Below are 15491 nucleotides of genomic sequence, written 5' to 3' on the forward strand. Positions count from 1 at the left end.
GCCTATCCTCCTCCTGGTGGCTCCTGGGGTCACTGCCAAATGCTAAGTCCTTGTCTTAGGGTCCGTTAATCTGGGGCTCAAGACAAGAGGCCCCGCCCACTACTTTGTTATCCAAGTGAGTGGCAGTTTGGGCTGCCTAAGGACAATTCCTTGACAAGGTGACCCTGGCCAGCTTTGCCGTAGAAGACTCTGCAGTCTCAACCCTCAATAAAAAAAAAAAAAAATCTCCTTTTATTGAGTCTGGATTCTAATTCCCACACGCACTGTTCAGTGTGGGTAACAATCCATTGTCTTGGAGCTTTCTGGAGCCAGAAGGTGGTCTTAATATTGCACCATGGCCATGTTTGATGGGGTGGCATGGGCTCTGAAGATCCCTCTGTCAATCCTGTCACAGCCCCCAGAGCTGGTGTGGTGGCTCAGGTCCAGTTAGAGGGACGCAGGAGGACTTGTGTGGGGTGAGTCCTCCAGGGATGTCTGTGATCCTGTCCCTTCTGAGGAAAAGCTTCCCCCAGTCGGACGGGAGGCCTTGCTCTGCTTGGGAAGGTGGGGCCAGGAGAAGAGGGAGGCAAGGAGCCGCTCCAGGGTGGGATCGGGGAGCTTGGGGGTGCCCCTGACTTCCTCAGTGTCCCCAGACTGGCCAGGTTCTGGGGACAGCAGGCCTGCCCACATGTTTCTGCTCTGCTCCCCTTGAGGGGTCCGGGGAGACCGCTGGGATTTGAACACACGATCCACAGCCAGAGAGTCCTGTAGAGACCTGTCCCATTTGGAACCCACTTCTCTAGGCAGACCCTGACCCTTAGCCACTGGCTTGCTTCGGTCTATGAGTGCCACTTGGGTAGCTGGAACCTCTGGGCATGGGCAGTAGGCTAGTGCCTTCTTCAGCAAGCTCTGGATCTCCTGGTGCCGCTCCTGGGCCTCTTCCCACACCTCCTGGCCCAGGCCAGGCTGGCTCAGGGAGGCCACCTGGAGCTTCATGGCCAGGAGTTTCTCCGTCTGGAACTCAGAAGCCAGGCGCTTCAGGTAGCAGTGGAGACGGAGGTGCAACTGGTCCCCAGGGCTGGCCTTCACGGCCTTGCCCAGGCTGAGCTGGGTCAGCAGGTTCTGGCAGTCCATGTGGAACCGGGACATCTAAGGACAGGAAGAGAAAGGGAGGTGGGGGCTCTGGAAAGATGATGCATCTCTGAGCAGTGGCTTTTGAGACAGTGTGGCTGAGTGAACTAGCATGCATCTGACAACAATCTGCTCACCGTGAGGACCACTACCTCCTTTCCTGTGGGCTCCATGGGGATGCCCACCCTCCTGCAAGTAGCCTCTAGTAACCCCGGGCTCTTCAGGCCCCTTCTAACAGATCCACAGACCAGCAGGGCATACTGTCAATCAAGAGCTCCAGAAATGACCAGGAAAACCCTCTTTAGACTGAGCGCCGGGATGGGGAGAGGGTTCAGTGGGTAATGTGTCTGCAGCACAAGTCTGAGGACCTGAGTTCAAATCCCCAGAACCCATGTAAGGCTGCCGGGTGGAGCTTACAACTGAAATCTCAGTGCCCATGATGTGGGATGGGAGGCTGAGGCAGAACAACCCCGCCCACCAGTTCTAGGGCCAGCTAGCCCAGTATGCTTGGGGGCAAATGACAAGACAAACATTTTTTTGTTTCAAAAATTGTGGAAGTCAAGAACCTGAGGTCTGACCTCCAAAGGCACAAGGGTGGCACACACACACACACACACACAAACTGAGTATAGACTGTCCTGGCCACTCAGAAAGTCAAGGCTAGAAGATGATACATTCAAAGCCTTCGTGGGCTATAGAGCGAGTTCAAATCTAGCCTGGGCAACTTAAGAAGAGTCTGTCTCCAAATGAAAAGGGGTGTGACTTGGTGGTAGAGCATTTCCCTACCTGGCTTGAGACTTTAGCTTTAATTCTTAGCCTGGGGGCCGGGGAAGCTGAGACACTGAGGACCGTCCCTAATACATCCCAAGTATCACCTGTTTGCCCGGTTCCACGAGTGTCCTGTGTTCCTACTATGAGCTGGTTTACAGCCCATTTCACAAAGTGGGAAACTGAGGCTCAATGCACCAAAACCACTTGCCCCAAGTCATGCTATGAGGCAAGGAGGGGCTGGAGTCCCATCCCAGATCTGGTCTGCCCCTACAGTTCTGTTCTCTGCACCCATAGAAAAGCTGGTTCAGGTAAGGATGGGCGGTCAGTCCAGCAGTCCCCACAGCCCGTACACCAGCTGGGCCTCTGTCCGTCATGTGATTCTGCCTTTTCCTGACACCCCCCCTCATCCTACCCCCATAACCCTCTGGCTTGCTACAGTAGCTCATGCAAAGGATAATCTCTCCATTTATTTAGGGCCGACAGCAAGCCACTGGCCAGGGGATAGCAGAACCATTTGCTGCGAGGAGGCGTCTTTATGTGTGTGGATCAGGGGAGCTTGTCTTTAGATAAATGGCTTCATATTCACGGTAGCATTCAAAACTCACGGCATCATAAATCTCCCTTAGCGGTGAATCAAGTTAGGATTATTTAGGGCAGGAGGTCCAGTGCCTGGGCACCCCACCTGGGCAGAGTCCTGTCTGTGGCTCCATCCTCTCAGCCAAGTCTGACAGTCACGGCCAGTGACTCAGACACCATATCCAACTCCTCAGTCACACAGAGGAGCAGTCAGAGCACTGGTGTGTCCAGCCTTGATCAAACCGCCAGTGGTGGACAGGGGGACAGTCAGGCCTTCCCCCTTCCACGATGCTGTTCCAACCTGGAGGAGTGCTACCTTTTCTCGGGCCCAGGCTGCCTTCTTCTCTCTTCCTCCTTTTGGCCCAAGTCAGGTTGACTCTCTATGAACACCAAGTATGCTCCGCAGCCTCAGGGAACTCACAACCCATAGGGCACATCAGGGACAAGCGAGTGACACGCTGCAGGGTTATATCAGGTCCTTGGGAGCACTGTGAAGCTATAGCATGGGAGGTATAGCAATCTGGACAGGCCTCAGCTTCACCAGCCAAGGAAAAGCTTTCCAGGCGCTAGGAATAGCAGGCTCAAAAGCTGCAGTGCTAGGGAGTTTGGTTGATTTGGGGGGAAGGTCTCAGGGAGGAAGTGGGCAGCAATCACTGGGCAGAGAGAGGCTTCCAGATGCCCTTGACGCGAGATACATTGCTCTGGGGGGTTCCTTGCATCTACTCTGCTTTTCTGTCTTAAAAATAATAATAATTTTACTTTTCACAAGAGAGTATCTTGCCTGCATGAATGTCTGTGCATCGAGTGCACGCCCAGCGCCCAGGGAAGCCAGAGAGTGTGTTGCATTCCCTGGAAATGGGAGTTATGGCCCTTTGTGAGCCATTATGTGGATGCTGGGAATCAAGCCTGAGTCTTCTTAGAAGAGCAACCAGTGCTCACAACCACTGAGCCTTCTTTCTCTTCAGCTCTAATTTGCTTCTCCTACCATCCGGCTGGGAATACATTCAAGCCCAAGGTCTGGGTTTGAATTGCAGGCCTGCCACCTGCCAGCTGTGTGGCTTTGGGTGAGTCGTCTAACCTCTCTGTTTTCAGCATAGGGTTGGTGTGACAATGATTGGCACAGAGGCTGGCACCAGGAACCCAACATCAGCACTAGCCACTTTTATTATCAACAGAAGCGGAGGCTCAGAGCAGTGGGGGCAGCAGTGGTGCTTTCTCGGCCTATATGGGCACAGGTGGCCCATGTCTCTGGGTTCCGGACTTTGCTCTCCCATGTTCTCCATGGCAGGGGAGGGGGAGGGTGTCCCTTCACTGCCACTGTTGACATCTGCCTGCTTTGTCCCTAACCCGAGGAGACAGAGAAGCCCTGTCCTCCGGGTCCCCAGGCATGCGTGAGTTGTCTGGGTCCCTCCTACTGTCCTCTGAAGCCTCCCTATGTTCCAATCTGTCCCTTCATACCCAGCCAGCCAACAGCTGGGGCGAGGTCAAGCTCCACCCACGCCCTGTCCCTCTTGGCAAGTTCAAGGGGCAGCTGAGGGCATAAGGCAGCCATGTGGCTTCCTGTCTAGCTGGGTCCCAGCCCTCCCAGCCTGCTTTTTTGGTTTATAGACCTCAGTTTTTCCATTAGAAAAATGGGGGTGGTGATGGTGGTTATGTGGACTTAGGAGGTGAAACTCGGACGTCAAATCCTACTCAGCCACTGCTCAGTCCTACCTCAGTAGCTGACCTTTTTCTGAGCCTTGGTTTCCTCACCTGTAAATTGGGCGCAATGCAGGTGGCCCTGAGTCACCCACAGGTGTGAACTCACCCACAGGTGTGAAGAACTCACTCACAGGTGTACACTCAGGCTGCTGTCCCTTCTGACTTAAACACTTCCGCCCACACCATGCCTACTTAGATAAGGATACCTGCTGCCATTCTGCCTCTCTTGGAGAAGGACCCAGGCACGCCCCATGTCACACCTCTCCCCTCTCACCACTGTGGGCATGGCTCTCACAAGGTGCCTAGTGTTGTGTCCAGACCTCCCTGACCCTGTGCCACCCCAGCGGGAGGGTGGAGCTTTGTGCGGATGGCCCAGGAGGCACACTTACCTTCCTTCTGAAGCGGTGGAGATGGAGCAGGGTCTCCAGGTCAGTGCGCTGCCTCTCAGCGGCCATGTAGAAGTGTGTCAGCCTAGCTTGGAAGGCCTGCTGGGTGGAGGCGAAGGCCACCAGGTCTGGGAGCCCCGTCTCACCTGCTCCTTCCTCTGCAGCTCCCAGCTGGGCCGCCTGCTTGGACAGGTCAAGGCCCTGGCGGTACTGGGCCTGAGAAGGAAAAGAACATTCAACTCCTACCTGAGGATCCACCCAGCAGTCAGGAGTCTCCATGGACCACGAGCCTCAGTTTCCCTAGCTACAAAGCTCAGCCCACGGCCAAAGGTTAACACAGGAGTTGTCACACACCCAACACACACATCCCAGCCTTTGCCCGGGAAGTTCACAGTCTTTGGGAAGTTTCTGTGACATTCATGCCTGGGTCAGAGGCTTCGATCCCCAACAGCCCTCTCTGCTGTGTCCAGGCTAGCTCCATCCTCCAGTGTCCGGAGTTCTCTGAGAGCTGTGACAGCCCAAGGCCTCCTGTGTCATCACAAATGTGATATCCCGTCTTTCTATGCTGACCCAGCAAGCTTAGGTTTGGGCCTCGGAACCTGCATTTTGAGAAACCACCAGGGATTCTGACTTCTTGGTACTAGGTCTTGGAGGACTTCCTGGAGGAGGCAGAACCTAAGGTGGTGGCTCTGTGGTCCAGGCTGCTCCCTGCTGCTCCTGGAATCTCCCTTGCATTTTCCCATCCCTGCATCCAGGACCTACCTGACCCCACCCCAATGCCCTCTTGGCAACTTGGGTCTTGGAACATACCGCAACCTGCAGGAAGAAATCCTCAAACTCTGCGTGGACTTTCTCTACTGTCTCTGCACATACATGTACAGGAGCGAGAGCCTGCAGACTCTGGCTGCCTTCTCCCACCATCCAGTCACTGACCTGGGCAGAAGACAATGGTTAAAGTGTGATGTGGGGTAAGGAGCCGCATTAGGCTACCTGCTTACTTTATTGTGTGTAGATACATGTATGTGTGTGTGTGTGTGTGTGTGTGTATGTGTGTGTATATGTATATGTGTATGTGTGTATGCTTATGTATGTGTGTATATGTGTGTGTATACGTGTGTATGTGTGTATATGTGTGTGCATGTGTGCATATGTGCATATGTGTGTGTATGTGTATGTGTGTGTATATGTGTGTATGTGTATGTATGTGTGGATGTGTGTGTATATGTGTATATGTGTGTGTGTGTCATATGTGTGTATATGTGTGGATGTGTGTGTATATGTGTATATGTGTGTATGGATGTGTATATGTGTGTATGTGTGTATATGTGTGCATGTGTGGGTATGCATATGTGGGTACACTTGTATATGGAGGTTAGATGTCAACCTAGGTTGCTCCCTTAGGAGCTGCCCACCATTTATTTATTTATTTATCCATTCATTCATTCATTTATTTATTTATTTCTGATACAGGGTCCCTCACTGGGCTCTGGGGTTCACCAATTAGGCTAGGCCTGGCTGGCCAGTGAGCCCCGAGAGTCTCGGCCTGTGCTGCCTCGGTACTGAGGTTACGAACGCACAGCAGTACACCCAGTGTTTTATGTAGCTTCTGTGGACCAAACTCAGGACCGTGTACCTGTGGTAAAGCACTTCACTGACTGAGCCTTCTCCCTGACCCTTGACCTCTTGAGGGGCCCAAGACTTCTTGTCCTCAGCCAGTCATGGGCCTGGATGGAAATCCCAGTAATGACCTCACTCAGCTCAACACAGAGGGGCTATGGTTCTGAGTGCCCTGACCCTGGGAGACCCTCTGTCTGTATGGTTGTGGGAGGAAGCCAAGATGGCGTGAGGTCACAGGAAGGTAAAACTTGAGTCAGTCTGATCACTTACAGTCACCTGATCATAAAAGGTTGGTCTCTGGGGATGAGTTCTCTGTCTTAGGGGTATATAACTGGGTCTGGAGAAACCCCTGCCAGTGGCAGAGAGTCTCCCAAGAACTCACTGACGCCCTTGGCTTCAGTTTATGGGTGGTAATGGATAGGAATGAACAGTCACTGAGGGACGGATGATAAAAAGGTCCTCTGACGCTGTGATGGTTATGATGTGTGTCTGAACATGACAGAGTATAGAATCAGCTAGGAGACTAGCCCCTCAGGCTTATCTTGATTTGGGTGATTGAAGTGGGAGACACGCCCACTGTGGGTGGCACCATTCCCTGGCTGGGATGCTGGGCCGTGTATATTCCAATTATGGATGTGATATGACCAGCCATTTCAAGGTCTTTGTCTTCCCCACCATGACACACCCTTGAACTGTGAGCCAGAATAAACTCCCTCTGGTTGCTTTTGCCAGGGTATTTCCTCATAGTGATAGGAAAAGAAAATGAGGTATTCTTGCTCTGGGGGCACTGACAAGCTCCTACAAACTTACAAAATTCAAGGTTAGAAATGAGAGTGCAGAGGCTTGAGCAGTCAGGTGACCTGGGGGTGCCCAGCCAGGAGGACCTGGCCCAAGGCAGAGACAGCTGTGTTGATTTTAGGTAACCCCTAAGTGAAGGGTTACCAGCAGCTCCAGGCTCAGACTCCAGATGTGCAACCACAGTGGGCAGCATATGCCAGCCCTGGATTCCCCATGTGTGGTGGGGAATCCTCAAAGCTCCTTTGTCACTGATAAGAGACCATGCTGGAAGACAAGGATATTCACAAGTACACTAGTCTGGGGCACACACACAGCCAGTGCTCAATAAATGCAGCCCCTGTGACTGTATCTTAATCACTGGTTGAATGCATGTTTTCTGCCTTGCCCCAAACACCAAGGCCTGCCAGCGTGATATGTTAACTGCAGAACATAGTGAGCCCTGTAAAAATGCCATCCCCTTCACCTCGTGGATGGCAGTCTCCAGGTGGCCCAGGCGGACTCGGAGCTCCAGCCTTCGGAGGAGCTGATTGGACGCAGTGACCAAGTCATGAAGCTGACCATCCACAAGGTTGTACAGGGCAGCAGCCTCGGTCAGATGGCTCCTGGGACAGGGAAGAGGGTGAAAAAGATGTTCTTCTCTGTGCTCTCATCAGGCAAGTGCCTGCCCTCCTAATCTGTGGCCACAGCTGGGCTGCCAGCCACTGACTTACTGTGTGACCTAGAGCAGGTCCCTAGCCTTCTCTGGGCCTCAGTGGCAAACCTGAGGGTGCCACAGGAACTGAAATGATTCTTCTCCTTTTTGGTGGAGTATTAAGCTGGGTAGTCTGAACCTCAGCTCTGCTAACTGCTAGCGTGGGTCCTTGTGCAACATCACCACTTCGGGGGGGTCTCTGGCTCCCCATCCGAAAAGTGGGGATAGTAACAGAACTCACTTCCTGGAGTGGCTGTGAGCAGCGAGTGATCTGAGCAGGGGCTTCCAGAAGCTCAGAGCTCACAGTCCACTCCAGGCCGGCATGAGGCCCTCCCTGACTATGAAGCTTTCTAGTGCTGCTTCCGGGGGTTCTGGCCAGCCAGGGGACCTTGCACCTTCCCTCTGTCATGAGAAACATTCAAGGGAGTGTCAGGCCCAGGAGGCTGGGTGGCGCTTACCCATTTGCAACATGCTATCTTCCTGACCTCCATTCTGCAGGGAACAGGTGCAGAGAGGTAGCAGCTGTAACCAGCGATGGTCTTTTGTCTCGGATAGAGACTCAGGGTCAAAGGCTGGTTTCAAATTCCTATGTAGCCAAGAATGGCATTGAACCTAGGGCCCACCTGCCCTGCAAGGCATTTTTAAATTGGCCAAAGCCAGAGGACCTAAAGCAGCTAGTGAGGGGACTTCTCCCATGGCGGTGCTTGGTGAAGGGAGAAACCTGGAGTCTCCCATCCCGTCCTGGGAGCCGGTTTTCAGACAAAGATGATGGAAGGAAAGGTGCCTTTTCAAGGGACCCCAGTCACGGATCCGACATTCATCAGAAAAAAGTCCAAAACTCCTGAAGGAGTGGGGAGCCACAAGGACTGCAGGGATGAGCACAGAACAGCAAAGCGCCGCGGTGAGCATGGGCCCACAGCGCCCCCTGGTGGAACTGCAGGTCAAAGGTCTGGAGGGACCTCAGGTAGTCAAGATGGGCTGGGTAAAGCAGGTGAGGCAGGGACATGGTGGGTAACAACAAGACATTGTGAGGGGCAGGAGATGGAAAAGGGAGAGGTCCGTGTGTGGAGCGGGGAGACAAGAGCGGAAGTCCTTCAATGCCTGTCTCTGGCTAAAGATGAAGGAGGGGCTGGTGAGGTTATCCCCAAGGTTCAGAGGGTAAGGAGGTGGCTTCCCTAGCCTCACCCTACGCATTCTCTTCACAGGGTGGCCCCACTCCTGAACTCTAACTGGGAATGAAGGAGGGGAGACTGGGTGTCTATACCTGACATCGGGGTTAGCATTTAGCCCGCTGGCCTCTTGCTGCAAGCTGGCCAGAGCAGTTCCACCTTCCCTCTGGAGAGCCAGCAGGCCCGGGTCCCTCAGCACCGTCTCCATCAGCTCCTTGGACTTGCTCAGGCACCTGGTAGCCTCCTGCCAACAGAGGGAGGTGTCCTGAGGCCCAATCTCCTCTCACCACCTTCCAGGGATCCCCACAGGGAGAGAGCCTGACTTTCCCAGCTGAGTCCAAGCATCTCCATCTGTCCTTCAATCTCTAACACATCTGAAGCTACCGCCCTCCTATCACCATGGTAACCTCACTGGTCCTAGCTCCCTCTTCTCTCTGGAACACCCATCCCAGACTCTTGGTTGAGCTCTCTGATGCTCTCTGGTTTTCCCTGTAGCCAAAAAAAAAAAAAAAAAAAAGACAACAAAGGGTGTACCCCATGATCCCCTGCTTCAAACTCCCAGCTCCTGGGCCCATCTCTCAGAGATGTGGTTCTTAGCCTGCCCCTAACTCTGCTCCACAGACATGCAGCTACCCTCTGCCTCACGGTTGTTGCACATGCTTGCTCTCTGCCTGGAGGCCACTCACCCGCCTTGCTCCTCTCACTCAATCTTACCTTTACAACATCTGACACAACTGGTACTGTCTTCCTTCCCTCCCCCACCCCACTCTTTCCTTTTCAGCATAGGGTTTCAGGCATGCTAGGCAATTATTCTCACCACTGATCTATATCCCCAATCCCTCATAACTACCTTTTAAATGGCCACTCTGCCACTGTACCCTGACCCTTATCAGGGCACAGGCAGGCAAGCCAGTTCCTCAGGCTGGGTCCCCAGAGCAGGGTGCATGGTGCATGGTGGATACCCAAGAACTATTGGCTAAAAACTAGTGAGTGAAAAGCAGAGTGCCCCTCGCCAGGTGTCCCTTTCCCCTCATGCGCTCTTGGTACTTAGAGCCTGAGGTGTGCTGGTAGCTTCCCCACCCTGCATTCCAGGTTTACCTGCACCCCACCAGGGGGGTCACCCTTCTCAAACTCTTGGATGGAAGCCTGCAGCAGGGAGGAGGCCTGGCGAAGGTCAGTGAGGAACGGGTCCAGTTTCTGCAGGGATGGGAGCCAGAGCGGAGCTCAGCCTGAGGGAACCGAGAGGAGAGGCCTTTCCCTGGGGGACTGTGGAAGGGACCAGGCGGTGCTTCTAGTACTTACACTACATCAGAACCATCAGGAGAGCTGGTGAAAGTGCCCCTCCCCCATGCCCCAGTCTTCCTCTCACCTCTATCCTACCCCTCACCCCACAGATGTGCCAATGCTCTGGGGCAGTCTGAGAACATCTACCAAGTCTCCAAGCCACAGTGCCACTACTGCAAGTCACTGTGGTCTGCAGTGGGGGAACAGGAGCCAGAGGAGAAAGAGGGCAGGCCTGAGCTGTCCACCGACCCCGGGGGTCTTTGCAAAAGGGGTAGGATGGAGGTGTGAGGGTGGGCTAGAGAAACGCCCTTGGCCCAGTTGAGCCATTGGCTAGCTGTGAGATCGCATACAACCTCTCTGGGCCTCCCTGTACTTCTGGGAGGTGAGAACTACAGTACATATTTTACAGCAGGATGAAGGGTTGATGGACTAATTTGTGACAGAATTGAGTACAGAGCCCAGAGCTTGCCAGAATCATGATCACCATCAGTTTTACACTCTGGATCACCCAGTGAGATTCCCCTTAAAGGGACAGCCTGAAAGTTGAAGTTCAAAGGTCATGGGGTTAATGGAAGGCCTCTGGAGAGGGAACCTGGAGCCCGGGAGCAGGGCATGCCACTGAAAAAACGAGTAGACGCTGTTCCCCTCTCCGTATTCAGGCGGGTGATTCCAGGACACCGAGGCCAGGATGCCCAAAACCCTGTGCTAAGTGTCCTGTAGAACCTTGCACATTTCCTGGGGACTACAAATTGGCTGGCAATGACTCAGGTACCTGATGCCAGTAGAAGCCTGCAGAGGGCCCCAGGCATCAATGCCTCCCTCCCCCACCTCCATATTTTGTTTCTTTCTTTCTTTAGTTTTTATTGGGAGAGGGGTGTGCACACCATTCTCCCTCTCTCTGTCTGTTTTTCTATCATGTGTGTGTGTGTTTGTGTGTGTGGTGTGTGTGTGCATGCATGTGTGTGTGTATGTGTGTGTGTGTGAGAGAGAGAGAGTGTGTGGTGTGTGTGTGGTGTATGTGTGGTGTGTGTGTGGTGTATGTGTGGTGTGTGTGTGTGGTGTATGTGTGGTGTGTGTGTGTGCATGCATGTGTGTGTGTATGTGTGTGTGAGAGAGAGTGTGTGGTGTGTGTGTGTGGTGTATGTGTGGTGTGTGTGTGTGTGCATGCATGTGTGTGTGTATGTGTGTGTGTGTGAGAGAGAGTGTGGTGTGTGTGGTGTGTGTGGTGTGTGTGTGGTGTGTGTGTGTGTATGTGGTGTATGTGCTGTGTGTGTGTGTGTGTGTGTGTGTGTGTGTGATGTGTCATGGAGTTGGTTCTCTTCTTCCACCTTTGCATGGGTACCTCGGATGGAACTCAGGTCACCAGGCTTATATGACAAGGGCTTTTACCCGCTGGGCCAGCTCACTGGTTGCTTTCTCTGAGTTTGTTTAGTTTCTTGCAACAGGGTCTCAGGTAGCCAAGGATGACCTTAAACTCTTTGTCTCAGGTGCAGGGATGGACAGCAAGCCTCTGCCACTGTGCCCAGCTAAATACTCTCATCCTCATGATGGTTGAATCCACAGTTACACCGCACTCAGCAGGACATGAGAGTACAGGCCTGTTACCCCAATACTTGGGACTCAGGAGGGAAGGAGGCTCTTGAGTTTAAGGCAAATTGGACCACAAAGTCAAGAATATATGGCTACATGGTCTGAGTTATGTATCTAGACCCTGCCTCAGACAAACAGGGCTGGGCCTGGAAGTTCAGAGCATACCACTCCCCCGGCTCACTTGGGGACTCTTGTTCACATCCCAGGGCCACTGACAAGAAAAAACAAACCAAACAATTCAAACAAGATCGCCTACAAGAAGAGCAGATAACCAGCCTGCATAACAGGTGTCAGACTGTCTGAGGAGACAGGGGTCCTCCGAGGAGGGGTGACTTTGCCCCTAACCCTGGCTGGAAGCAGTTATAACTTGGGAGAGGCTGTTGGTCATGCCACAGTGCAAAAGGGAACCGCAGACCCTGACTGAGAGGTCCAGTGGGTGGAGGGGCCCTACGTGGGCCTTCAAGATAGAGTATTCCATGGCTGCTGCCTCGCTGGTGGCTGGTGGCCTCCGGAGTTAAACTGGGCACCAAACCTGTGGGCGCAGGGCAAGGAGCCAGGAGCAGTTTCCTTCCCTGCCCTGTAGGCGGCAGTGCATACTAACCCACCGCGTCTGCGCTCATCAATCCGCTTTCAGCTGACAACAGCCGAAGCCTTCCACGTGTGCCAGATACCCTTCCAAGCTCGTCACTCACATTAATTCAGCCCTCATAAAAAAAAAATCCCATGGAAAGGCGACCTCATTACCCTCCCCATTCCTCACTTTGCTAACGAGGAAGGCACGGCCCAGACAAGGTGGGGAAACTCACAGAGCAGAGCTGGACTGGATCCTAGCAAGCTGGCCTCAAGAGCCTAAAGCCGTACTGGGGCTACTCCGTAGCGTCATTGTAAATGTTTGTTGAATGACTGTCTGTTCTTGGCAGGGTTGAGGGAGCCATGGGGCAGGGCGGGGAAGGGGAGAGGAGAAAGGTTGGAAATTGAAGGCTCTGAGGGTAGACACCTGGAAGAATTGCACCCATTCGCTGTGGTGGTAGGGAAAGGGGCCCTCCAGAGCCTCCGGCAGCTGGCTAGGGTCCACGTGGTTTCTGAGGGCCTTCAGCGACGTCAGTACCTCCACCTGCAGAGAAAAGGAGACTCAGAAGGAACAGAGGACTCTCCCGAGAGATGTAGGCGGTCCTGCTTAGATCTCTGTGCAGGCTCCACATCTCCCACGGAGAAGGTCCAGAGTGGTGTTCTGAGCGGTGAGTCTTCTCTGGAAGCTTTGATAAATCCTTTGACCCAGACCCTGATTCTGGAATGGTACAGACAAGCCACACATACTGCTACTCCCAAGTCTCTGCTCAAGGAAGACATCATCAATCAACTGCAGCACTCACTGATCCAGAACTCTTTCTCAGCGCTGCTGTCTCAGGGATGAAATGTATGTAGTTCTCACACTGCTCTCAAATGACCCATAAACAGTGTTGTTCCCTCCTAGGGGCTGATGGTTACCAAATCCTAACAGTGTCCCCTGAGACACAGAGAAGGCATTTGGCAGGCAGCAAGGTTTCAGGTTTGAGCTGGAATAGCTCCCAATATGTAGGCTTTGGGTGCAGGGATGGATTCATCTGCTATCCCAGATGTTCCAGGGACCATTCACAGTCAGCAGCCCCATCATCCCCTCTGAGCAAAGAATTGCAGGATCCCAGCCCCCACAGGAACCCCTGAATCAGAGCCTACACCTGGATAGATCCCAAGGGGTGTGCCCACTCAGATCCTACCACAGCACCCACCTGCTAGCCCAGGGCAGGCTGGCCCTTGGATTTAAGAGTTATTTTTGGTTTTTTAGTTTTTTGTTTGTTTTTTTTTTCGAGACAGGGTTTCTCTGTGTAGCCCTGGCTGTCCTGGAACTCACTCTGTAGACCAGGCTGGCCTCAAACCCGCCTGCCTCTGCCTTCCAAGTGCTGGGATTAAAGGCGTGCGCCACCATGTCGGGCCTTAAGAGTTATTTTCAAGGCAACCAGTCTGGATGCTGGAGGCAGGTTCAAACTTGAGAGGCAATGCTAAACTCTCCCCGTGTCTCTTTTCTGTTTTAATCAATGCTATTTTATTGCGTGTGCATACAATTGCTACTGAGCACATGCGAAGGTCAGAGGACAACTTTCAGGAGGTGGTTCCCTCCTTTCACCATAGGTCCCACGTGTTGAACTCAGGTGGTCAAGCTTGGCCGCAAGAGCCTTTACCAGTAAAGGCCCATCTTGATGGGCCCCATGCCTGTTTTCTAACCCAGAGGAAGGAGGCCTCCAGAATCACTTCCTGCAGCAGGCAGAGTCGGTTCCCACTGCCCTGTGGGGCAGTGTGCTCTCTCACAGCCTTTAAGTCTGGAACGTCTGAATCAATGAGGGGGGGGGAATGCGGGGAGGGGGGTCCCAGAGCATCGGGGACTCCAGTTCTGCGTCAGGCTGTTGGGTGGTCTTATCCCTAACCTATCTGCAAAGGAGAGGGACTGCCTAGATGGAGTCTTGCTTGCAAGTTGATCTCTGCCCTGTGGGCATCTTAGTCCTGTGGGAGTGACCACCAGGAACAGCTGGGATTCCAGAGAGGTCACGTGACAATGGCTCCTGGGAGGGGGAGGGGGACATCCCTGGCAATTCTTAGGCTAGGGAAGATGCTTTCAAAGTGGAGCACGATCATGCAGTTCTTCCTCCCTTTGCCTGGCTCCACTCAAGCCCGGCCCCTGCCGTAGCTGCTCAGGGCTCCTCTCACCTGGGCAGGTAGCACAGATAGCTGGAGAATGGACGCCTTTTCTCCGAGGAGGAGCACTTTACTGATGGAGGCCGGAACCAGATCCTGTGAAGAGAGAGCCTCTTCAGGACTGCTGTTTTCCCCTCCCTCTTGTTGCCTCCTCCTTCTCCCTAAGGGACATGCAGAGGCTTGGGGTGGTCCCCAGGTGGGGGCTTGTGTGGCATGTTTGGAGTGAGCCTCTAGCCTCAAGAGAAAGCAAATCCAAGCTGTTCTGCAAGACTTCCTTGAGGCCTCAGTTTCCCCAATTCTGACAAGAAGTCAGATAGCCAGGTATATCATACCTTCGTCTGCCCAATTGTCCATACTGGCTAGTCAAGATTCTGCCCTGGCAGAGGGTTTATGCTACCTAAGGCTAAACCAATCAGAGCCCTGTATTACCCCAGAACATGGGGCTTAGTCCATGTGGACTCCTGAGCCCATCAGGACTAAGGATACACTGAGAAACTTTTGCGGGGACTTCTCTCACTGTGTCCGGCTGGAATCAAGTCAAAGACTGTGTGTCTTGCAAGCTACCGGGAGCCATGCTGCCCCCTAGTGGAAGTGGGGCCTTGAGAAAATGTCACCTTTCTAGCAGGAACTGCACAGAAAACAGGGTTGGTGGAACTCTCTGAGCCTTCGGATGGGGCCCTACCCACAGCTAGATTCTACTTTTGGCTGTCAGAACGTGGGCCTGCCCCTGTAAGGCAGTAGGCAGTCCTGAGAAGTCCGACCCCACAGCCAGAAGAGACCAGGCCAGACGTTCCTGCAGCTCTCTGTGGGACAGAGTTAAGACACAGTCTGTGGCTTGATTTTCATTTGCGGTGCCTGGCTCTTCCTTGCTCTGTCACACACAGTATACTGAGCTAAATCACAGGATGTAAAACTTCCCACCAGCTCCTCAAGCTTATAAAACATTGATGTTTCTCTTGTTCCCGGGATTACAAGAGGGATTTGCTCTGGGAACTTCTCTGAAGAGTCTCCTCTGCCCACCCCCTCCCTCTCAAGGTGGCTCTCTCTCTCTCTCTCTCCCTCTCCCTC

The 15491-nt window shown here is 53.3% G+C and overlaps 1 protein-coding gene across 7 annotated transcripts in view; it reads right to left on the bottom strand.

Annotated features, from left to right (window-relative positions):
• Positions 1-214: 214 nt before the first annotated feature.
• Positions 215-15491, bottom strand: part of Kiaa1755 (KIAA1755 ortholog) — a 33139-nt gene continuing 17862 nt past the window's right edge. For 6 of the 7 annotated variants that reach the window (XM_021156915.2, XM_029474459.1, XM_021156917.2 and 3 more), the window contains 8 exons: positions 14436-14519; positions 12691-12807; positions 9918-10016; positions 8915-9063; positions 7423-7561; positions 5355-5477; positions 4548-4760; positions 232-1128 (listed from right to left, as the gene is read on the bottom strand). In XM_021156915.2, the coding sequence (XP_021012574.1) occupies positions 427-1128; positions 4548-4760; positions 5355-5477; positions 7423-7561; positions 8915-9063; positions 9918-10016; positions 12691-12807; positions 14436-14519 (1626 nt within the window). In that variant the 3' untranslated portion in view covers positions 232-426. Of the gene's footprint in view, positions 1129-4547; positions 4761-5354; positions 5478-7422; positions 7562-8914; positions 9064-9917; positions 10017-12690; positions 12808-14435; positions 14520-15491 lie in introns of all 7 variants that reach the window. The other variant, XM_021156916.2, reaches the window with a different exon arrangement.

Source organism: Mus caroli, chromosome 2, assembly GCF_900094665.2.
Source record: "Mus caroli chromosome 2, CAROLI_EIJ_v1.1, whole genome shotgun sequence".
Taxonomy (NCBI): domain Eukaryota; kingdom Metazoa; phylum Chordata; class Mammalia; order Rodentia; family Muridae; genus Mus; species Mus caroli.